A 26,032-nucleotide genomic window follows, 5' to 3' on the forward strand; every position below is an offset into this window, starting at 1 on the left:
TTCCCAAAGCAGGGGCATTAATGTACTCTGAATTCCCTCTGGAGGAACGTGACGACAATTGGTTTGTACAGCTTTGATCGCCTGTCTAAGCTCTGGCCGCGATAAACCAAGGGGTCACGCAGAGAGCTGGGCAGCAAGATGGAGATGATTACTGATTACATAACACTAATGTGGCTTTTTCAGCAGAAACATAAGAAAATGACATGTCACCACAAACCTTATACTAAAACAAAAAAGAACACAGTTTTACATGGGTCGTCAACTAATTTATTAATTATGGCGTCTCAAGAAACCTACTTTTGCTCAGACAAACTCACAAGCTCTAACTACATGATCTGATTCTTTTAATAGTCCTCAGTAATGCAACACACATGCTGTAAAGGCAAATAAAGCGTAAACTAGATGAAACAAGCAATGTTTTCCGGACAATATATGAAGTATAAAACAAATGCTAACATTCTGGGGGAAAAAATGCATTCTTTTTTTCATAGCAGTTTTTTCTATTACAGCTGCCCTAGTTCAGCACTGTACACTATCCTGAGGCCTTCACTAAAGCATTGATCTTAAATTCTGTCTGCTTTAAAGAAGACCGAACACTTCTTAAGTAATGTCTGTTCATCCAGTTACTGCCCCTCTATAATAGCAACCACTTCTAACAGTTAACAATACAAAATTCATACAAGGTTTCAACAGATGAGATGACTAGTATGAGACTCATTTTTGTTAAATTATCTTTATTATTTTTACCTTTAATCTATAGTTCTGCAACGAACATTTCAGTAATAATGCTGTTTTATTAACACATGGGATGTGGAATCTACCATAAATTCTAGAGTAGCATGTCTACTGTACTTAAAAAAGAAAAGAAATAAAAAAAAAACCTTAACAAATGGGAATATTATAATTAAGCTTAAATGAATTAACATATCTTGCTTCACTATATATGCTACAGAGGGCAAAGAGCAAATCTTATCACCTGGAAAACATGGCATGTCACTTATTCACATATAAAATTGTTCATAAATAGTTTAAGCACAGAAAGGTAATAGATAATTTCTCAATAAATCATAAAGCAAGAGTTGACTATTTCTATTTGGATGCCACACAGTTCAGTTGAGTTAAGTGTAACAGATAAACAATGCTGAAATCTGCCATCGGAGCTGATGTTAATATTCATACAAAAAAGCAGTGTATGAGGTTGTTACAGCAGTGTAGTGTAATGTAGTATCACAGAACAGTGTGCTTTTAACATCTAACTGAGCCTATATTAGGAGTTTTGAATTGTCTTAACATATAATAAGCATACATAGTGCCATTGGTATCCAATGAGTTGAAATTCTTTTCATTTAGTGTGTCCTAAAATGCAAACATCAATGTAAAATTTATTTAAATCATCTAAAGGCCCCCTATCATGCATATAGAAATGCGCACAAATTAAATTAAAAAACAAAACACAAACAGGACATACTGCATCAAAAGCAAAGAGTAAAAGCAGAAATGTGAATAATATAAGGGTTATTTTTGGTTTTATTTGGTTTTTGTATCGTTGCATAAATTCTATCCATTTTTTTGCATTTTGTTTGGGGGGTTTTGAGTAAAACCCAAGACTAATCAATAATAAACAAACAAATAGCATAAAATGCTAATCCTGCACTGCAGGTGATTATGGCTGATAATTAGCCACAGCTGTTCAGTTCAGTTCAGTTCAGGAGAATGTAATGTGCATGGATGTATGAAAAGGTACACATATGAAGAGCAAGTCTGATAAAGCAGTGAAGTAGGTGGCCCAGGTGAGGAAACACAAATTCAGCCCAGGAATTGACATAAGGGATGAGATTGAACATTCACACACAAAAGATCACACATGATGCAGAACACAACCGTCCTTATTCATCAAATTTGCATAGAAACGAGTGCCGATGCGAGGACTTGAAAAAACATTAAATTTCTAGCATGAATCCATCATATGACACCAAAACACTTGTGATTCAGGAGCAGATCATCGTCTGCTGTGTAGTAACAAGCTCCCACCCATTAGTCCCTTATTTACATGTCGTAAACAGTCATAGAATTATTGGCACCCTTGTTAAATCTGACTAAATAAGTGTAGGAGAAATGTCTTTGTGGTTGTTTAGCATAATCTCATCCTGAAGTCAAACTTTTCATTCAAGTACATTGATTAATTCTAAGAACATAAACATATATATAAATGTATAAAATGGTTGAATTTTGAATGGTTGAAATGAACCAATGGTTGAATTTTGCAGGCTCGTTTTACATTTTGCTGTATACAATTTTGATGAATAAGGGCCAGGCTTTATTAAGCCACTAATTAAAAATGAAATGATTTATAAAGCGATACTGTTTGATACTTTGTTATATTTAATCTTACAAAAAAAATCAATCTTTTCAGTGGCCAGAGTTTCAGCACATCCCTAGTTACACACGAATTACACTTACAGAAGTAGTCTTAGCAATAAATGTAACACTGTGTGCACAAAGTATGATTGTGGTTTAAAAATAGATCAGAGCATATTATCTCTAAGCAAATATTCAGCTCTGTACAAGAATATATTAATGTAGGAACGTGTCAATACCAGACTTTATTTATGACAAATGTCATGTCTATAAGGGGAACATAAAAAAAAAAAGTGGGGGGGGGGGGGGAGAGAAGAGAAAATATGTGCAATATAAGAAAATATTCTCTCTCTCTTGATCTCTCGTTTTCTGTTTGTTTCCGTTTGATTTATTCATAAATATGTTTTATATAGATTTCTACACCTGTCCAGAGATAGCGCTATAAAGAATAAATCTGTGTAGGTCTCTTCCTATCTTCCTATGTACATAAGCAGAAGAGTGGTACCGTGAATAAAGCTTGTGTGTAAACGTGATTTAGAGCCCCTGAGTGACACAGTCTGGAGCACATGGCTCCTCACACACAGCTGGAACCTCCACCATCCCAGCGCCTGTGCCTCTGACAGCATTGTGCATGAGGTGTCTCTGCAGGTGCTTCACCCAGTCCTCCTGCACACACTGTGGGCCCTGGAAGACCAGATCACAGAACCTGAGAGACATAAAGAGCGAGAGAGAGAGAGAGAGAGAGAGAGAGAGAGAGAGAGAGAGAGAGAGAGAGAGAGAGAGAGAGAGAGACAGACAGACAGACAGACAGACAGACAGACGAAGATAGTTAGACAGACAGAGTTACAGAGACAGATAGATGAGCCAAATGTTTTATATTTAAATAGTTTGTATTGTGTTATATGTAGATATTATATGAATAGGTTAAATACATATTATGGATATATAGATCTAAAGGGACATATAAATTGCCCATTAATCTACACACAATAATCAAGTTAACACTTGGTTATTATTATTTATTTTTTTATTTTTCAAATGTTTTGAAAAGCAAACAACAGAAATTTGATTTACAGTACGTGACTGGAGTCAACCCGTGCAAATGTAAATAAAAAGACATGAATTAGAAAGACACCTCCCACAAAAGTCAAAGTCCCACAATATACACATTATGTGTGTCAAAACAGATCTAGTCAATGGTATAAAACCATTCCTAAATTTCTGACTCCACCAGGACTTCATGAGCTGGAGATGGTCATATGTCCAAACTCAGTTACCAGGCTAGAAGGGCCTTTAGTCAGTAAGGGGACCTGCAGAGATAAGAGATCCTGCTAGAGTAAAAATCCTCTCCGAAATACTCCATCAACCAGGTCTTATTGGGAGAGTGGCCAGAGAGAAGCCTAGTCTGATGAAACAAAACATTTATTATGGGCTGTACTCTAAATGCTACATCTGGAAAAAAAAAAACACTGCTCTTTTATTGGCTAAAGCCATGCCTCTATTAAAGCATGGGAGTGTTGTGCTAATGGGGTTCCTCTTGCAAAGAGGCCTTAAAAAATTGCTCCAAAGTGCACATGACATTTGACTGGGGTCAAATTTCACCATTGTACCTGACAATAACTTAAAGCATAAAGCCTAGACGATCCTGGAGAGGCTTCAGGACAAGCATCTGAATGTCCTTGAATGGCCTAGCCAAAGACCAGACCACAGAGCATCTGCTGAATCCCACATAGCAACTGTGTAGAACCTTTAAGAAGGCAGTTCAACTGAAAACCCCATCCACTTTGATCGAGCTTGAGAATGAGCAAAACTGCAGAAATCCTGCTAAGAAATGCTTGAGGTTGACACAAGACTCGAAACTATAACTGCTAATATTCCTGTGTCTGGATACATGTCTAAATTGCAAATTTCCACATTTTTAAATAAAGTTTTAAAATAAACTCACTGGTGCAAGTTGTCATAATGGGCTTTTGTGTGTAGCTTTATGGCAAAGAAGTAAATGTAATAATTTATAATTAAATCTATAATGTAATGAAGTATTTAAAAACTGAATACTTTCTGAATATTTTCCCAGCCCACTGTTCTCCAGGCTAGAGATAGAGTACCTGCATGTCAGTGTGTAGATCACGTCGGAGGTGGCGTGTACAGTGTGGAACGCCTTTCTCTTTGGCCCGGACCTCAAGCGAGGCAGTTTCTGATTACAATCATATGCTGAAAACCCACACACACTTACAATTAGCAAAATGTGCGTGGAGTAGCGGTGTAAAGACTGAAAGATTCAAAACTATGCACTGGTCTTATTATTCACAATAGAGCTACACAGAATCATTCCAGGAGAAGAGATTCACACTCCTGACATGGTCATATGTATATGTGTGAATAAGATGGAAAAAGTACGTACACGTTCCCTCCAGCATGGCGATCCTCTTCCTGCGTGCATAAGCCCTAAGATGATTGGAAAGACTGACGCCGCTTTGGAAAGTTGCATTACAGTGGATACAAATCTTCTTATTTCCTTCAAACCTTCCTATAAAAAAAGATAGAAATGCTAATAATATACTTCATAAAATAAACAGAAAGTTGTTTGCATGTCAAACTGTACCAATATTTAATGTATTAGATTTCACAAACATTCCTACAGTATGTTATTAAATGTTCTTATGTCTCAGCACTGCTGAATTCTCAATCCTGATTGGCCAGTTGTTTATTTGCCACAAAAGCTTTTTCTGGTTTAGTACAGGTTTTAGTTCAAGTGCTTGTTCTAAATCATCGATTAGTTACATCAGAAACAACAAGGGACCTGTGTGGCAGATATTACACATTATTTAAGGAGTGTTTGTTGAGGCAAAATGTATAGTCATTGATATTGTGGTTTTGCATAAGGAAACTTATTTAACAGTTATTGTAGAAGGTTCTAGTGTCAGCACTTTGTAACTGTAGGAAAGGTTTCTGCCTGGAGAGAGAAGACAGAACAGAGGGCTTTGCACTTTCTGGCTTCTTTGCAACATGACATGCTGACATACATCATTAAATGTATCTATAAACCCCTAAAAATTATATGTTGTTCATTAATTAATCACAAAACTACAAGTGTTCACATATTAATGTGTCATAGGAGGAAAAATAAAACTTTGGGACATACTATATTATTTAAACAATAAAAGAACAGTTCCTTAATGTTCAATACCTGACATATATTAAAGAGAAAAATGTGATCCTAAATATTCTCTAATTAAGGACAGATGATGGGTATATGATTTGCCCACCCTGTCTGATCCCCTAAACAGCTTCTAAGATTAAATATGTTCTGGTTTGTGTGAAGGGTCTGAGATGTCATACACTGCTCTTCTCAAATAATTCTGGACAAGGAGGATTATGACAAATCCCCTGCTTTCCATTCATTCTTATGTTTGCTGAATATTTTTCTGCTTATTATTTCACCACTCTAAAGTTTTGTTTTGTATTCTTGTAGCAAGATGCAAAATAGAGGTAATTTTCTTGTAATCCAGAAGGCATTAGGCAGGCAACAATAGCATAAAAATAACTACTAAATTAAAAATAAAGTAACTAAGTGCAATTTTGATGTTTAATGCATGCTGTATGTGAACACATACTTCAACAACTACAGATATTTTTATTAACATGTGAAGACTATATTTAGATCCTGGAGTGTGTGTGTGTGTCTGTGTGTGTGTGGGGGCAACATTTCAAGCGCACCAGCAGCTTGAGCGTAATAAACTGTGATTCCCTTAGTGTCTTCACCCTCTCACTCCATCTGTTGTCAAATCTTTACACTCATTTCTGTATTGTTGAGAACAATGTTTATCAAAATACACGACACACTTCTTTTTTTCTCTTGACAATGAGAGAACAAAAATCAACAAGAATTCAGGAATGATTTGTTATTCCTAAGATGCAACAGGCTGAAATAGACCATCAAATTATTATCATGTAATGATAATCACATTATGTATCATGTTATTTTTAATTAAAAGAAAAATTAAAAAACAGCCTCGCTCAAATAATACTGTGTACTGTCAGTCTGGATTGAGCCTTTACACTGAACTGATTAGGCTTCATGTTGCGAGAAAAACACATACCTGTAGATAGCAAGGTTTTAGGCAACTTTAGCTTCACTGACTACATTTACTGCTGCGTTAACTGGATCATTACCTGATGTGACAGACAGCCAAATCAAGACTAAGACAAAAATAGCCTAAATAAAACATTTCAATGTCATTTTATTAGAATCTATAGTTCTGGTATTGTACCATGTAAACAGATGGACATATGGATGGATGTAAAACAAAGATGCAAAAGATGAATTGAGGTACATAAAGGGAGTGTTGTGGGAAAACTGTATAACAGCTTCTAGTTATTTCACACCAAACCATGCAAAACATATGCTACTTGGACTTGTTTTTCATGACAAGACACCAAAGGTTATTTAAATTACCTGCAAATTGTTGTACTGACAATTACGTGCAACAAATCAACAGATGTCTTAATTACCTTCCTAATATCTTAAGGCACATTTTCCCTCCATCTCGCGTGATCTAAAAGTAAGATCAAATGGTAACAAGTGCCAATGCGGGGCATTTAAAGGTTTTACAATTCAAACAATCTAACAAACAAACTGAATTTCTTGCCAGTGATTCAAGCACTCCACACAGGATATGGCACTGTCAATAAAAACAGTAAAAACAGTGGCTTCTGTGCCCCTCATTCCAAGTTAGGAAGGCGTGGCCTCTGTGTACCTTATTCCAGTCTCTGTACAGGAAGCATGGCCTCTAGGGGGCCTGGTATTTGTACTAGTCAGTTCCAGTCTCACTTAAGATACCATTTTCCTACACAGGTACACAATACCGAATCCCATCATACTAATTCTCAACAAACAATCAAACCTCTGTTGTGCACAAACGCAAACGGTATCAGATTTTTAACTCGTTTTCTCTTCTAATGCTATTGAAATGCTTATTTGGACAGACATGAAAACACAGGTGTGTAAACACAGCTGAGGCTTTTCCAACATTACTTCAAAAGACCATGATTTGAACATTTGAATTTCAAAGCCATGTCAGATAATAGTCCATATTTTAATTTGTGTTATAATAATTTGATGGTAGCAAGTTCTATTTATTTATTTTTTCCTTTTTTTCTTTCAACGACTTCAAGAAGCATCTTAAGACTTGAAGGATACAAGATGAGATCACAAAGAGATCATTGCTGCGTTATGAAGTTTGTGCTGTCTGCCATACATACTTAACAGTAGATTGGGTGGTTAAACCATGAAAGAGTTAGGGGTGGAAAAAACACACAAAGTAGCAAGAAAATAAGGTTTTGTGCTGCTGTAGCACATTTATCATCACCCCCTTTGTAAATGTCTCAGATTAGTTCCACCAAACATAATTATTATACACATGCAGAGGCTGAAAGAATAACACTATTTACATTATTGTGAGAATAAATAATGTTCCCTTCTCTTACTGTAGGTGACCCAGTTTTTTTAGCGCATCATACAATTTAGCCATTACCTGTCTGTAACATCACACCCACTGCCTTTGATTCTACATCAGTAGAGACATGATAGATCATACATACAGCTGTCTGAGACCGAGAGAAGGCCTCGTCTTACAATGAAGCTGTGTGCTCATTAAAACAGGCAGAGATGAAGAAGGGTGATTTATGTACACTTCAATTCAGTTCACATTACAAGGGAAGACTGTAGATAAAAACAAAAATTTTACAAAAATTAACAATTACCAATAGCTTTCAGACACCTTTAACTAGAAACCCTGGGTATAATAGTCTGTGTTGTGCTGGTGTAATGAGTGTAACCTAGGATTACATTTAGAGACTTAAACAATACCTGTTCGAGAATGTTCCTGTCGGTTCAGTAATCCAGTGAGATGAGGAGCAGAAATATTTAAAATGCATAGCAAAAGCTTTCGAGCATAACATTATAGGCTGTAAACTTGGTGTAGCAGTGCAGAGTCTGGAGTTGGGTAAAACTCGAACTTTTTGAAGATTTTAAATGGCATAGTTGGCATTAGCACTACTAAACCACTGAATCAAACCTTTTTAAAGGGGTTGTAATGAATACTACTGGAAGTTTATCTCTCTTATCCTGCCAGCTTTATATCTGAGTGCATGCTTCTGTCTTCATGAGTACAAACTAGGATCCTTTTGTTTCTGTGCCAAGTGCCCATCAGTCTCACCTGTACTTGTACTCACCTATATTCCATGTTACTCCTAATGTAATCCCACTAAATCCATAAAGAGGCAGTCTACTTACACTAAAAATACAAACTGAACTTACTTAATTTGAGGTGCATACACCAGTTCTATGCGGGTTACTTTAACTTTAATTTTTATCAGTTTTTACAATGCACATTGTCACAAAGCAGCTTTAATTCAGGATATAAATTCATAAATACCTTGCCTCTGATTATCTCATTAGGAATATATATAAATGTTAACTTTATAACATTTATACTCCTATGCTTTGCAACAATGCACACTGTTACAAGTGCTATACAAACAAAATGTTAAATTATATTAAAAAATGTATATACATGTTTTATTGAAATTATATAAAATAAATAAATGTTTCCAGTTTATACTGTTTATGAATTGATCAAACCTGTTTTTACACAGCCAACATAATTTGGCATATGATTTGGGGATGTGGTGGCTTTGTTGTTAGGGTGTTGGACTACTGCTCATAAGGATGTGAGTTTGAATCCTGGTCCAACAAGTTACCATTGCTGGGCCCCTGAGCAAGGCCCTCAACCCTCAATTGTATAGAATGAGATAAAATTTTAGTCGCTGTGGATAAGGGCGTCTGCCAAATAGCATAAATATATATGATTTGGTATTGCATTTTTTGCTAGTTTACCTCATGTTTAAATCACATTAACTTAATTCAATATTAATAAGCTCCTATTTAAAGTTACAAGTCAGTGACAAAGTCCTTAAAAGTTTTCATAACGTAATTTTGTTAATAGTAGTTAATACTACCGCAAACTGATCACACTCACTCTACCTCATTCAATCTAGTCCAAAAATTGTTTGAATTATGTTTAGTATAAAAAAATTTAAATCAGATTTTGATCAACCTAAACATGTCTCTGTAAACAATATGTACAGTAATGTGTTCTATTATATCTGATTACATATTCCATTTATCTTCACTGTACGGAACCTTCTCACAAACAAAAAAAACAAAAAAAAACCAAGGAATATAAAAAAAACGATAATATTGAGGTTATTAATATGAATTAATATAGTGAGTGATAAACTGTATTTAAAAAGATTAACACTAAACTTTTAGTTAATCTTGTAAACTTATAATTATTCACAGATTTGAATGCAGTGGAAGAAGCATGTCAAATCGTGGTAATGCAATCAATGTCGATGTGGCACTGTAAAAAGTATGAATTTGTCTGTTGGGTTAAAGTACACTGTTTGAGAAGAGGAGCAGTGTATTAAATATTAAAAGTGAATATCTACTATATAAAGATGCCATGAGCCAGTGATATTGGCAATGAGCCAGTGGTATTTAAAGGTGTCAGTTATAGCTAAAGTGCAGATATTGACTATGCTGTTTTAAACGTTCCATAATACCTGCTTATCCCTAGTTCTGTTAATTATTATGATTGCTTTTGTGAAAAGTGCTTAGCCTCTGGTGCGTTGTAGATTTTGCTTTTTTTTATTTCACTTAAGCAGATGAATCTGTGATTTTCTCACCTTGGCTACATATGGTGTCAGGCAAAGCTTCAGGAGAAACCTTCTTAGATGGAGAAATGATAAAACGAGCTCTGGCTGTCTTCGAGTGACATGTGACTGCCAGCTCCTGGTCCAGTTTCTGACTTTTTAGAAGCTCCACTAAAGCGCTTTTCTTGTTCTCATTCATCATCATCTCCTTCCTCTTCATTTGCTCGCCTTCCTCATGCACCAGCCTGTTAGAGTTCTGGATCTTCACTGGGACAGCAGTGGGTGCAAGAAACAGACCCTCGCTTCCTGCAAACTTCCGAGAGACAAAGGGTCTGGATAGGCGAGGTTTGGCCTCCAGTGCTCGGAGAACATTCTCATGTTCATTCTCGTCCTGCAGGAGCTCAGTGAGGATGCACAAGGGAGACTTGCTGACACCTGAGATTGGCTTGCCAATCCGCTTCAGGTGACCCCGCACATGATTGGACAGGCCGGTTTTAGTGTCAAACCAGCCCAGACACAGTGGGCAGGTGTGTTCAGTCTGAGACTCGGGTTTATCTGCTGTGATAAAAAGAAGGAAACACTTTTTACATACGAAAATTTTAATGATGATCCTTACCGTTAAAAACGAACATACTTCAGAGGAGGTTTTCTTACAACACTTAGCACATTATAAAATGTGAAAGGATCTAATTGCAATATAATATTGTAACATATTATACATTATTTAATGTATGATGTATTTTCTAGCCTTCAATGAGATTAATTAAGGTATCAATCAATTACAAATTTAACTCTTGGGTATACAAAAGTATTCCTCTTTAATTGTAAACTCTTTTTAAATTATAATTTAATAAATAAATAAAAATACATAAATGTATGCATCCACTCAATAAACATTTAGTTAATAATTTAGACAAATATTGGGTTTATTATTTCAAGTATGTACAAAAACATTCTAGTCATGAAGTTTGTTATTACTGAACGTACTCAATTAATCAAATAAGTTATAGACTTTGAATCATATCAGCTTGAATTAATACATTCAAGTGACCAGGCTTATATCTATATATATATATATATATGAAAGTTATGAGTTATATATATAATGAAAACTAAAATTATTTAATAAAAATCACAATTTTAGAGACCACCACTAGGGTCCCTAAATTCCACTCTGCAGATGTGCTATAACTTGTGGTGGGGAAATAAGGACAGTGCAGCAGAATGCTGTAGTGTAGCAGATTTTTTAACCCAATTGGGCAATTATTTTTCAGTAGCAATTCACCTCTCCGGATCCTGTTATTCATGGCGGTGGCTCTTCTGCGAATGCGAGGCTGCCGGTCCTGAGACGCCACCTGTTCAGGTGACAGCATGTGACGAGCCTCATAGCTTAAACCACATCTGTGCAGATGTCCTCTGATGTGATTGGACAAGCCCACACCTGACTCAAACACTGCAGGACAATATGGACAGCACTTCCGTTCTGGTTCAAACACGGGGGACACGCAGTAACTGGTGAACGAATCGCTGAGATTAGGATCGGTACACTCTGGATTGTCCTCGCTCACCGCACTCTCCATGTTTTCTTCTTTCACTATAAGTGTGCTGATCTCATCCTCACTTTCCATGTTGCTATCAAGATCTGACTGATCAGGAGAGTTATGGACGTCATCTTTGAGCAAATGTCCCTGCTGGGTTAAGGGGTCAGAGGCATCGCTGTTATGCAGGTAGTGTGCTTTGCTTTGATTGGCACAATCAAAATGAGCACTTCTGTAGTTGCCTGTAGAACAAATATCAGTCCTTTCTAGTTGATGTTTCGGTACAATTATTGGAATTTTCTTAGGAGTGTTGTGATATGGAATGGACATTTTTCTTTTAGAAGGAGATTTTTGTGTCTGTACTGCTAATCTGCTTCCAGGTGAGGGACCTTTGGAAGTGTTAACATCATCATAGTCCAGATGTACAGTTTTGCTAGAGTCGGCAGACTTGGTTGCAAGGTTCAAGATGGAAAGATATTTTGTGTTCTGTTTAGAGACAGCATTTTCACATTTTTGATTGTCCTCTTCACCATAGGAGAGACCCTTTGTCACATCTATCCTCTCTGTAGGCAGAGATAATTTACTTGGCTTGTCACATTGCAGGGAAGACGGTGACAGGTTGTTTGCTAAGCTGCCAAAACTCCATTTGATCAGTGAGGAGCTCAAACTTTTACAGGATTTTTGTGTGCTGTTATCTCTCAGAAAAAGGTCAGCAAGGTTATTGGACCATGCAGACAACCGTGCTCCACTTTTGTTCTGCTTTTCTCTGAGGAACTTTGGCTTCAGTGAAGGTGGAGATAAGTTGTCCATTTCAGTTTGGCCCGTTATCTTGTCCTGCTCGGACACAGATCCTGTAAGGTGAGCTGCCATACTGTGTGATTGAAGTTCATAATGCCAAAGTGGCTGGTCATGTACGAGTTTCAGGTGCTTCCTTAAAACGTCTCTACACTTTGTTCTAAATGTGCAAATTTTGCAAAAAAGCATGCCCAAGGGTTTTATGACTTTTCCTTGGCATGCACTGAGGTGAGCTATCTGTTGGTGTGCTTCCATATCGGACTTGTTCAGCACTATATGATTGCATTCTTCACAACTGTAATAAAACGGTTTGTCCTTTTCGTGGGTCTTGGCATGATTAATGAGCGTTTGTGGACAGTCGGTTTCAAAAGCACACTGGGGACACCGAAGCTGAGCTTCTCCTTTCTTGCCTCTCAATTCGTTCAGATCTTTAATCTCCTCCATCAGCTTCTCCCTTCGCACCTGGTGGATCAGCATGTGCTTCTGCAGGGAAGAATGCTCACAGAATGAACGCCCACACTCTTTGCATATAAAGGGGTGGATGCTCGCCTGCTCTACCCGATTATGCCAATCTAAATGATACATCATATGCCTATGCAAATGCCTTTTCTCCTTGAAATTAACATTGCACTTTGTGCATTGGAAGAACGAGTGCTCTGACTCAAAGCCTGTTTCCTGCTCTCTCTTTAATGGCATTGGTTGGCCACCCACGTAGGTGTCTGCTTCATTGTACCCGCCTGCATTATCACTTGAAATTAAGTTTTTCTTGTCTTGGGAATTCCCCAGATGGAAGTCTATGTGTGCTTTCAAACTTTCTGAATTCTGCATCAAGGAATGTTCTTCACTAATTGATGAATCAAAATCCAAGTCCATGTTAATAAGGGATTCACAGCTGAAGCCTTCGTTAACTTTATTTTCTATTGGTATCCTTTTCACTTTGCAGGTTTTTCGTTTTCTCCTCCTTGAGCTGGCTGACTGAAGACCCCCTACCTTTATCTTTCCTTTTACCACCTCATCAAGTATCCTGCCTTTCAACAGGAAGCACATAAACTTTTCTCGGAGGCTCCTGTTTAGACCGTCATAGTTGTCAGAGGAACTTTCTGACTCAGAATCATCATCCCATAAGGATCCTGTTTTGACGCCGTTGTTTGTCCACACCCGGCTGATTGCCCTGTTATCTGCATTGTCCTCTACCAAGGGAGTCTCACAGTAGCTGTTGTCTGACTCAGATAGGGTCCGTGTGGATGGTGCTTTCATAATGTGCCCTTCTGGTTTTTGCCAAGTGTTTGATTGAAGCTCACAGGGAGGCTCCAACACCTCAGGGTTGGTGTCTGTCCCAGCCAAAGGGGATGCATCCTTGTTGGGGACATGGGGTTCCTCTGAGGTACAGTGTGAAGCAGATCCATTAACAATTGCTCCTGAAGGCAATGAATCGTCTGTGCAGGGGGCAGCCAGGACACCGCCACAGACAAATGGGTTCGGCTGTGCTCCATTTAAAAGGCTTTGGTGACTGTCCAAAGATTGGCACTGCTGTGGTCCCACACTGCTGTTGTTGTTGTTGTGGGTAGAGGTGGTGGGAGATGAAGTGTGAGAGCCTGACAGCTCCTGAGTGTAACATTCAGCAGATTCCACCTCTTTTTCTTTCTCGGCACTATTTCTCACTGCTGCCATGGCAGAGACAGCATCTACAAAAAAAAAAAAAACAATTAGTATCAAACAGGTCCATTATCATGTAAGGTACTACAACTGGATAACTAAACAAAGGAAACAAAATGTGTTAAATAACAGGTTCAATGAAAACAGATAGACAGAGACAGACAGAATGTGGTCATCCATTTCCAGGCAAAAACACAATGACTAAAAAAAACTAAGAAAATCTCTCCTCTTGCCCATGTACAAACAACTATTTTCTACTTTAGAGAGAGCAAAATGTTCTCAGTGGAGCCAAAACGAGAAGACCATTATTTTTAAGTTGCATTATGGGTTTCTGCACCTACTGCCACCGTATCTATTCACAGAACACCCTGCTGTTAGTCCTGGAAACACTGGTGAGGAAGCTTAATTATGTGAGCAGACCTTTGGGATCCAACCTTCCTGTTTCTCCCACTAAAGTTCTCAGCCACTTCTTAAAATTGACCAATTTCCATGGGAACAAAGTACACCTCCAATGAGATCATATTATTCTATCTTAGCACTCTGTGATGGTGCCAAAGCACATCCCAGCACGAGACTGTTGTTGCTTGATTCTTGACAAATTGGCATACAAGTACAACCTCACACACACACACACACACACACACTTTACAGATTGATAGATGGAAAATAAAAGGGGCTAGTGACCGACTTGCACCTTGAAATGAAGAATTAGATTTAATGGCTTTAAATCCGAACCTGCAGAATTGAAGGTGCGTCATACTTTCCCTCCCCAATAAAAAAATCCGACCCCTTAAAGGGTCCAGACTTGCTCAGATAAATGTATGCTCTGAGGATTTGACATCCAGCACTGGCTGCTCTCAACAGGAAGCTGCGTTGCTAACGAAGTGGTAAATTCAGTGTTAATGAGTGGCTTCACTGTTACCACCTCCAAGGTAAACCTTCCCGGCTCCATATTCTCTCCATCTGTTCGAGTGTGAGGGGCGTTCGGAGGGGGAACAGACGCTCCACATTTAAAGCAAACTTCACTGAAAGCCCTGAACAGCAGGGTGGCAAAGCCATCAGAAGCCTATTTCGGCATTAAATTTACAGGCCTCATTAGCTGCCAGCTTCCACACCAATCTGTTCCATACACCACAAACAGGGGTGAAATGCAATGCATCTTTTAAAAATTCATTCACTTCTATTTACTCCATTTAATCAATCTTAAAAGGATGACTTTGCCTTGCTGGGAGCTATTTACAAGGATTACAAGATTAAATAAAATGTGCACTCTGTACAGGGGATCAATCTGATAAGCTTTTTTCCTCCATCCGAACTTACACTTGCTTTTCTTTCTTTTCCTACTTCCTTGCCTTTGAACGGGTTCAATAATGAATGCACAAACAAGGACAAATCAGAAGAGAGCCCATTGTGATCTGTCTAAATTAACTGCAAAAGTAAAAGAGCGCTTAACACTTCCACAACACACATATGTCACTGTGCTTTCTCTCTCTGCCGCTCCCTGCTCTCTCCATCAGCACTTGCTCTAACACTTAAGTTACACCTCATCTCGAGGTTACTGCTGAAAAATCTGAGGTGATAATTGCATATTATCATTACACATTATTCTGTAATCCCGGAAGATAAACTTTTCTTTGATATATTTATTAATCAGAGGGGAATAAGAACTACCAGAGATTATCTACTTTGTGTTTTAAACTTTTCATTTCTTCTATTTTTTTTTCCATATTTGCAAAAAAAAAAAAAACAACACAGAGAAAACTCACAACCATGAGAGAAAAGCCTGAAATAATCACTGTGAGTGCTCTATAAATACACATTACATTGATGGCACAAAAAAGGACTTTATTATAAACTTAAACGCTTAAGGACTTATCCAATAAATACTGGTGAAACAGAACTAGATCATTTCCAGTTTCTAGCTCTACTCTATGCAACATCATTTGTGGGGGAAAACAAAACTGTGAAAGTAGTAACTCGGGTATTTAAAATATTTATAAAGAAAAAAATGTAATTCCCAAATTTTACAAATATTTTCTATTTTGACTCAATTTATTCATTTACTTTGGATTTCATGCTCAACTCTTTAGAGAGCTCTCCTGCCCTGTTTATGTGTGCTGCATCAGTAGGTAACGGTGATCACTTAGAACGACTTTGTATTGATTTGCTGTTCCCAGGCCAGGCAAAAAGCCTCAGAAATCACAACCGAGCCAGCGGAGCCACCTGTGCACCTCTACCTAAACTTATTATAACCTACCCCTACATACCCTTGTGGAGAATATGTAACCTCAACTGTCCATATCACTTTTATAAACTGTGCACCTAATAATGATCAGCGAGTGTAACTACGATGTAGGTTTACCTAATAACCTGGCAACTCTGACTGACATTTTTGCTCATCCTTACTGTAACATCCCTGGGGTGTACACTTTGAAAAACACTGAGGAGAAGTTTTGCTGCAGTTCCTCTAAGTTGTAAATTTAATCAAGGGCGGTTACTAAGCAACTTGCTGTCTCTCACAGGTTTTTCCTCCCCCCACAGAGTAGGCTGAAGGTGCACAGCCCAAAGATTTCCCTTTTTGAACACTTTTCCAAATAAGAGCTCAGAAATAACTTGCCTTTATTACACTACTTACTCACAGAGCAGAGGTGCTCGCTTGGAACAACTCCTCCAAAAAATGTAATAAATAAAATCACCTTCAAACAAACTAGTGCTCATCGAGAAGCAGAGTCTGACAATTCAAACATCCTAGACGGCACAAATGGTGAGAGGTTGCATTTTCCCTGGGCAGCTGCTGAAAGCTATGCTGATGCAAAGCTGCAGCAATGTGAGCTCATCTAGATTAAAAATGGACCACCAAACTAAAAAAAAAAAAAAAATCCAAAAGACAACAGAACACCCTGTCCTGATAATACAGTTTCTCAGATTTAAAAGAAATTCTGATATCTAGTCACCTCATCGTAGCTCATCAACTATTCCCAAAATAGACAGAGAGTTAGTTAGTGAGCAAGGGTCATGCTTGATGCTAGCTTTAGCATTGTGAAAAAAAGGCAGCAAGGGTCTGATAAAAGGGGACAGGCAGCGAGTGACAGTCGGGTTAAGACAGAAGCCGTGTTCGATAGCAGGTAGGGAACATCAAACGTCGAGTTCACAGAAAGCCCATGCAACCTCGTCTTGAAGAAGGATTTTCTGTTGTGGTGAGTAGATTAGCGGCTGACGCGGTCTCATTTACCATCCAGTGGTGTTCGAGCAGGGATTAAACCATATCAACTTTGAAGCCTTAAACAATACCTTTCAAAATTAAAGGGATTAAGAGAGGGATGTCTGATGGGGATTTCCCAGGGCTTTGTTAGGTTTCAACTTCCATCTCTTTTTCTTAAAGGGGGTTGGGGTGTGTGTGTGTGTGGGGGGGGGGGGGGGTGTATTGACCTGGATGTGGAGTCTTATACACACAAATCACAGCCGAGTCAATGACTTTGAATTGACTATCAAATTGATCTTTTGAAGTTAAACAATATTTTATCTAAATTAAAAACACATCAAATACAAACGTCTCATTTCGGTAGTCTGCTTTTCAGTGGCTTTTTAGTAACAAACCTAAAACATCGCACAAATTTATGAAATTTACTGTACATATTAAAGAAATCAACCTCAGTTAAATCAGAACAGATTAAAATTGAAAAAGAAATGAATCCCAACCCATGCAGAAAGGGAACAGAGCACACATAACTACCAACAAGTGAAGTATACAGTGACTCTGTTCTAAATCTGATGCTTGTGTGAGGTGACATCAAACAATGGAAGAAACTGATTCTGGTTTCAAGATAGACTCTGCTGCTCCTGCGTTCTGGCCATGTGATGTGATTTGCCCATCTTTATAGAAAACTGTGTCAGAAACAACAATAACAAGTGTGTATGATATATTGAAATCCTGACAGTTTACATAACTCCATTTGGACTAAAGGGAGAAATGGTGTGTTTTTGGTTTGCTTGAAATGTTGCTTTCAATTTGTTAAAATTGACACTGACTTAACATATCGCCTTTAAGCCTCAAAACATGAAGCTCACAATCAATCTCATTTACTTCATTTTCCATTATGTTGCTTGAAAAACTCTGAGTGCAGAGATGTGTGCGTGATTGAGGGCACAATCTCAGCCATCTGTCTCTGCTCGACTTCCATGAAGAAAAAAGCCTTAACTTTGTCACCGTCACTTCGCTTAGACACGTGACTGATCAGATAAAAGCGATCCCATGTCAGTGTCAACGCTCAGCTCCAAAAACAGGATCAGGTCTGGCAAGCAGCCACCAGCACGCTCACATTTAGAGAAATGTCAAGAGCCGTAGGTATTGGGACGAGGCCGCTCTTATTAGCTTTCATTAAAATGTAGCGCGAAGTGCTGAGCGAGACGTGAACGACATAAGACAGCAGAAGGGAAGTTAATTTGAGGTGGAGAGGATCAGTAAAGAACTTGAAGCTGTGCTGATGCACAGATGTTACATGCAATACAAATACATTAGTATTTAGTCTGTTAACATGTAACTATTAAATCCTTTCCAGTTAAACCAAATTAGCAAAGAAAAAACAAAAAAAAGAAGGCTTTTGTGATCATCTCACCTGATTCAAACGTTTCCCCGAGGGTATTTAAAAAAAAAACTGTCACTTTCTTATTATTTGCCTCCTGTTTGTCAATGGTGACATTAAAGCTGAATGAAGAGGCGGAGTCACACACGAGCCGCCAATTAACACCCAAGCAGCCCTTGATCAGAGCGGTTTGGAGAAGGGAAGAAAAAAATCAAAAGAGGGTAGTCAGTGGAAAGGAGTTTACAGCGGGGATAAGCAGGAGACAGGCCTAGTGAAAAGATGGAAATGTTCTCCCAGGAGAGTCACGCCTGGCTGGGAAGGAGAGGCTGGACAAGAAGCGACGGGAAGCTAATGAGTCTAATGGTAAATGTATACAATAAAGAGTGCGAGAAGAGGCTTTTGACGTCCCAATTAATACAAGGTTAGCAGCAGGGGGTGTGGGGTTGGTGCGGTGAGGTCATTAATCCTGCAAGGAAATAAGGGGACATGTTAAAATGTTAATGATGCATCACAGCCGAGATCAAAATGTGACTGACCGAATCAAAAAAGATCAAAATGTCTCTTTTGACATGTGATAGACAATGCGATCTCTGTCTGTGTGTGTGTGTGTGTGTGTGTGTGTGTGTGTGTGTGTGTGTGTGTGTGTGTGTGTGTGTGTGTGTGTGAAGGTTTAGTGTTGTGTTCCTATGCATAATATAGCTTAAGTAAAAATGTCAGTTCAATAGGTATGATCTATTGAGGTTAGGAAGTTGATAAAAAAAATACAAAATAAAAAGATTCAATTCTTGTTTGATTCTGCCTCACATGCATGTTGATTGACTGCAATTAATTATACTTAATGCTTAGACGAATTAAGACGAATTAGAGATACTAACAATTCTCATGACATTTGCTTTCCGTTTATTTTCACTCTTGACCAACAGATGGCCTCATAATTACATTTCCCAGCACAAGTCACTAAACCTCAGCACGAGATACAGAACCGATAAAGACACGTACACCGAGACAATGAAACACCACACTGCCCTCAAACTAATATACGAGCGTCGTTTCTATAAACCACATTGTCTTTGTGTCTTTTATTCATCTTAAGAAGATGATCGTAGAGAATTGGACATCACTTTGACTTCTTTTTTGAAGATGTGTTAGAGTTTCCATAATCATTAGGTGTTAGTAAATAACAGAACTAACATATGCACATATCATAGCTAGTGTCAGATTAGCATTACTTTCCTCTACTGAAATATAATCATCACCATGCAACTTTCAAAATTAGTCAAATGTTTGAATACCACAAACGGCTCTTGCAGGGTCCAAGCCATAGCGCTGCCAAGCTGCCACCACTGGGCCCTTGAGAAAGGCCCTTAACCCTCACAGCTCCAGGGGAACTGCATCATTGCACCCTGCGTTCTGACCCCTACCTCCAAAAGTTGGGATATGTGAAGAAAAAAATGTCACTGACAAAAAAAAAAGCCTTTCATATGAAAGTCTGTTGATTTAATTTGCTCAATAATGAGTAAATCTGGCCAATCAGTGTAGCTGAAATGTTAGACACTATTGATCCAGCAATCCCTAAGAGACAACAGCAATTTACTGTAGATGAGAAAACACTCCAACAGGGTGGTTCATGAAGTTAAGTGCTAAGCGTTCGTTGTATTTCCGTTATTTTTTTTTTAGTCAGTTTGGAAGACAGCATCTGCTGAATTAATCTAAATGTAAAATTTCAATTCAAACTATTGATATTTCGCTATAATGAAGTTATAAATGACTTACATGAAATTATATTATAGACTGGTGTGGGTTATAATGTCGGTTGCTACGACCCTCCAGCCAAGCTGCTGATTATTGTGAGGAAGTTAAATGAGATCAGTGATCCAATTCTGCCCCCTAGTGATGAACCTAACATCACTGGCTGGCTATGGTGGAGATGTCAGAACTGTGCTTATTGTATTCAAGTACAGCTTTGGAGAGGAGGTGTGAGCTTTTGTGTTTCCTGTAATTCCCTTAATGAAGTGGCTAATTAAGGAAAGCCTCTCGTTTGCCTGCTCAGGTGTGGATAAGCGACTGCTACAGGGACATTGCGATAAACCTTATTCACGCCTGCTACCTCAGGTGAGGAAACTCGCTACCCCATTAACCGTTAACGTGACAGGGCTCGAGGAAGTTAAGGTAACAGAGGAGCCTGGCACACGTGCAGGATGAGAAGATGAGCTGCTGTTTTATAGAAGCGAGCAGCACAGTCCCATTTCAGTCAAGTCGTCACAGCGGATATAAGAGTACAAGCTTTAAAAGGAACAGCTCTTTGGTACCGAGAACAACTCCAACACGCATTTCTTGATAGCTGCTCGATCTCTTCACAACACGAAGCAGGTCATGGATCATTGTCCAATTACGCAAAATCATTCTGTCAGGTTTGCACATGCAAACGATACCAAGAATCTGCTTTCTTTTTTACTTTTGGGTTGTGCGCCAGGAAGAAAAGATGAATGTTGCCATGACGAGGTTGCCAGGCAAGTGTGACTGACAGCTCTGATTTCATTTGACTGCTGATCACACCCAGTTATAGTATCACAGTAGTTCACACATCCCAGCTCGATTCCAAGTGTCGCAGAACGTCTGCGACATTGCACACAAGCACACACACTCACACACACACACGGTACACCCAGAGTGAGTTTTGCTCATAGTTACAACAGATCCTTCATCTATTTTTATATGAAATATTATACTGTATATAAGCAATATACAGCTTATGAGGCAATATAGTGTTACATGAAATTACATATAGGCCTAGACAAAACTTTACATATACAACAATAATCCATCTTTTTCAGTATAATATTTCTAGTTCATATGTATTATATGAAAGTGTTGGAAAGACAGGTCTTACCAATAGTTTCCAAAAGAGTGGCACCATCCAGACATGTGATCGCCAACCTAGAAAAGCAAATACACATTAAATATGCTTTCTTGAACACAAAGCACATGCCACAGGTCAGGCAGTGATACAAGAGGAGACTTTTTAAAAACCCATATGCTTAATGTTCCGTCTCAAATTTTTGTTTCAAATACTATCACGTACAAGAGGGTGGAAGGATGGGTGTGAAGAATCCGCAAAACTACATTTGCACAAATCATGGTCAAGACCAGCCCAAACCTGCCCCTGAACAAAGCTCCTAAATATAATCACTTCAGGTCATTGCATCATAAAAATGCCTTACCTTCCCACTATGATGCTCTAGCAAAGAAAGAAAAAAATACTTCTCCAAAACCATAACCTGCTTTGACGCTTAGCATGAGTTAACATTAGCAAGTAAATTACATCAGACCCTTAAAAAAAATCTTTGCCTGCTCTTATAAGGAAATAGTTTTATAACCTTCATTGCCTCTCCTTCACATGTTATACTCCATAAAAGAATGCTATAAAAAAGAAAAAAAAAAAAGAAAAAAAAAACACACTGGCAGAAACAAAACACACTTTGCATGAAACACTGGTCATGCGAAAGCCACCGTGTGGACCAGGAAGTGCAACATGCTACCAAACCTGAGGCTACCTGTAGGATTTGGTACGAGTTTGGATGCACTGGACCTGTGGTGTGAATGTGAACTCGTACTCTGATCAGCACTTGTTTAGTAAGTAAAGTAACCTGCCCAATGAGCCCAATCGTTTCTGTAAACACAAATACAATGGGGCTTGAGAGAATCAACTGAAGCTGAAATCAGACCAACGCTGCGAGCCAATATACTTGAAACCCTTATACTTGAACCCCTAACATAACTACACTGTCTGGCGACTTAAGCATACCTTATTATCCTAACCCCTTAAACCCTAATCCAACTAAGTTCTTCTGTTCTTAGGTACTTGGCTCCTCACCATCCCACATTCTCTAATATTCCATCATCTGCCATTTTACATCATGAACTGAAATATACACAACAACACGCCAGGTTTTCTGTTCCGATAATGATCTGCAAAAAACTGCATTTATTCATAACTGCTTTTGAATAATTCGTTGAAGTAAACACCAGTGAAAGGCGTGTTTTTCTTCTCTCTTTTTTATTTAAAATTGGAACAATATAAAAACAAAATCTAAAAAGCAAATATAAAATGCTTCTACTTCTGGTTTCAGGAACCTGAAACAACAAATAAAACAATACCTCCTGTTTAGGTACAAGCAGCTCATCATCTGTCCGTGTTGCAGGGAGTTTTCTCTGTGACATGCTTGTTTTTGTTTGTGCTACAGCACACTGCTAGTAGTGCTGAGCGCCAACCTTAGAGACATGAAACAACTGCTGAAAAATGTCTTGAGACACTGGCGATACATTTTCTATTGTACTACTATACGTGTCAGCATGTCGTACACCCTCATGTCCTCAATTTAGATATTCCTGAACTGGACCTCTTCCCATTCCCTACACAACCTACACTAGTGCCTGTAATACTGGCCTTCTTCTTCCCTTGTAACCACAATCTCTAAAACCCTAACCATCACTCACAATCAGGTTATTTGGTCCTGTTTTCTAACCAGTGATCGGGAGGTTGTGAGTTCAAATCCCATCACTGCCAAGCCACCACTGCTGGGCTTTTAACCCTTAACTGCTCATTTGTATAACTAAAGCTAAATGTGAATTGCTCTGGACAAGGTTTGCCAAATGTCATAAAAGCAATGTAATGTACCAGTCCTCGTAATGTATTCCCCAAACACTAAATCCTAACCCACTTGCACTGTGAGGTTCTCTGCCATCTACTGGTCTCCTTCCATCTCTTACACCTTGACCATAATCTAATAATCACCAGATGCACCGTAGTTGCAAACATTCCACATTTACTCCATCAAAACATCTGCAACCTCCTTATTTACAAGCTCAGAACAAAACCTAGCTTTTAACCCTTCACGGCGTCCCATAGGTGGACGTAAATACCAAATCTGAACAGGGTCAAAAGGATAAAGGTTTGTCTAGAAAATGCAGTTCTAGTATCCACCCTTTTCCTTTGTACACCGTGCTAGGGTTTAACAAAAGGAACTGCAAATAACTATGTAATTATTATACAGATAAATCATATAATAGGTGGATGATTGCAAAGGTAAAATGGTGTGTAGCTGGGAAGAAGGACTACATGCCTCTTTTTAGTGTCTATAATAGACTTATGGAGGACTCTGTGTTCTGGATTTTGCTGGAATTCCTCTGCGGCCCGATTACAGTTCTGCTGGGTTGCTAATTCAGGCTGGTGTAACTTCCGGTTTCTACATTTAGAGCACAGCAAGACTGGAATATGATGGACCACAGAGGTGAAGCAACGAGTATTTCTTAATTGTGCATATTCTAGAAATACAAGCCCGTGCAAACATTTGATTATGTATCGTAATTTGCACAAAATTGTCTTGCAGTGTTTCACTTATTCAGGCTTACAGAACTGCCTTTAAGACTTGATTGGCTTGTGTGACAGGATATTTATGTTGAACCACCCACTCATTTGTGTGTGTGATTGCATGGTCATTTATATTCTACTGACATGCCCAGGCATTAGTTCTACATGCCAGTTTGCTTTAAAAACACAATGCTGCAGTATAAACCGATACTGTAGGCTTAGGAAACATACCTCACCTGATTTTCAAGCTTTTCAGAGTAGGGCGCTTTGACTATCACTCAATAATCTCATGTAATATCAAAGGTGAAGGATATTCACCTTCACCTTCTATTTTGGTGAACTTGGACATCTATTTTGTTATCTGTTCAGTTACAGAGTTAAATTCCTTAAACGGATCAAGCGTTGCATTTTGGTCCAACTTCGTTTGGTCCAATTTCACATTAGCTCATTGAAATAAATGTAATATATGTATATAAAGACAATGCAGGCTTTTTCAGAAATGAAATGTGTTTTTCACATGTATCTCAAGCAGATGTAAAACTAATGTGCTTCTGGGGAAAGAATATTTTTTAGGCTTTGAACTTTCAGAAAACTTTGATTAAGCAATCTGTCAATGTATTTGTTAAACTGGCTTCTTGCACATGATCACAATATGGCACTTCGGAGGTAACCTAAATGCATTTCTTTTCCTTGTCATTTTGGAAAAAAATATATTTTTGGGTTGTTTTTTTTTGTAGTCACAGTATATCATTAGCAGAAATATTCCAGTTTGATCGAAATTTGCCTCTTTTCTAGAATTCAGTCGTAACATAGTTGTCATAGCATAACTACATACTTTTTTGTTTTCTGTTGACAGTTTACAGAATTAATATAGTTTGTGTGAGAACAAGCTTAATGGGTTACAAAGCTCATTGTCTATCAATATCATCAACTCTACAGATCCAACCTCTACGGGAGAGTGGCTAAAAGGAAGCCGCTTCTAAGGGGCTTTTTACATCTGGTCACTTCATGTGTTTTCTGTGATCCGATAGCTATCCGATGGTAAAAAGACCAGGTGTAAATTGCCCTCCGAAACAGTTTTGAGACGGATATAAATCCGAACGCTCAAACCACTTCAGGAGGTGGTCTGGGACGCATTTCAGATGAAACTGGACAGGTGTAAATGAATGTGGTTGTTCAAGCCACATACGTCAGCGGTATACTACTGGTTTGTAGTCCAAGCATAATGTTTGGCACAAACCAAATACTGCTGAGGGATTACAATACTGTGAATAAGCATCCTGGTGGTAGTATAATCTTTTATGCTTGCTTTCCTGCAGGAGGATCCGAAAACTTGTTGCCATCACGGGAAAAGAATCAAACAGAAGTAAATGTTGAGGAGAATCCATGAGAATTGATCAGCCAAGCATCTGCATTTAGAGCAAAAATTATAGAGTATGTTCCAACAAAACAATGAGCCAATGCACTGGGCAAAAGTTAAAAAGCAGGGTCTCCGATTTTTGAGAAATGCTTCAGAAAACTGAGTCGGGCCGATAATAAACAAAAATCAAAACAAAAGTGTAGCCAATGAGCAGAAAGTGCCGGGGCTTGTCAATATGCGGCGGAGAGAGTGTTCAGTGCACATGTGTGACATTAGCAGAAAGCGGTTTTAGCATTGACATGAAGGATAAAGACAAAAAGAAAGCAAAAAAAAGGCTTACGATAAGACAAGCAATAGGACGTGTTAATATAGGGTCAGCTTTCCAGCTCTGGAGAGAACTGAAGGAGCAGGAAGTTTGCCGCATATTCACAGGTTGGAGTTTCCCCGAGTCAATAACTCCTGATCTAAATGCTGTTACTACACAAATAACACCTCTTTTCTATCGTAGTAATGTAGAGAGGCAGCTACAACCTCGTTTTGCCAGTAACAGTGTTTAGTTCAGGAGTTATTCACTCAGGAAATTGAACTTTACTTAAGACGCCCGAGGCGCTTTTTCCCTTCTCGATAGGTGAGTAACGTTGGTTTTGCTTTGTTT

General features: G+C 38.5%; 1 protein-coding gene across 1 annotated transcript in view; it reads right to left on the reverse strand.

Moving 5' to 3' along the window:
• Positions 1 to 244: 244 nt before the first annotated feature.
• Positions 245 to 26,032, reverse strand: part of znf644b (zinc finger protein 644b) — a 33,322-nt gene continuing 7,534 nt past the window's right edge. Inside the window, exons 2-6 of the mRNA XM_027146948.2 lie at positions 11,360 to 14,092; positions 10,108 to 10,632; positions 4,760 to 4,885; positions 4,464 to 4,569; positions 245 to 3,064 (exon numbers count right to left, since the gene is read on the reverse strand). Coding sequence (XP_027002749.2) covers positions 2,893 to 3,064; positions 4,464 to 4,569; positions 4,760 to 4,885; positions 10,108 to 10,632; positions 11,360 to 14,092 — 3,662 coding nt within the window. The 3' untranslated portion in view covers positions 245 to 2,892. The remainder of the gene's footprint in view (positions 3,065 to 4,463; positions 4,570 to 4,759; positions 4,886 to 10,107; positions 10,633 to 11,359; positions 14,093 to 26,032) is intronic.

This window comes from Tachysurus fulvidraco, chromosome 5 (genome assembly GCF_022655615.1).
Source record: "Tachysurus fulvidraco isolate hzauxx_2018 chromosome 5, HZAU_PFXX_2.0, whole genome shotgun sequence".
Classification (NCBI taxonomy): Eukaryota; Metazoa; Chordata; class Actinopteri; order Siluriformes; family Bagridae; genus Tachysurus; species Tachysurus fulvidraco.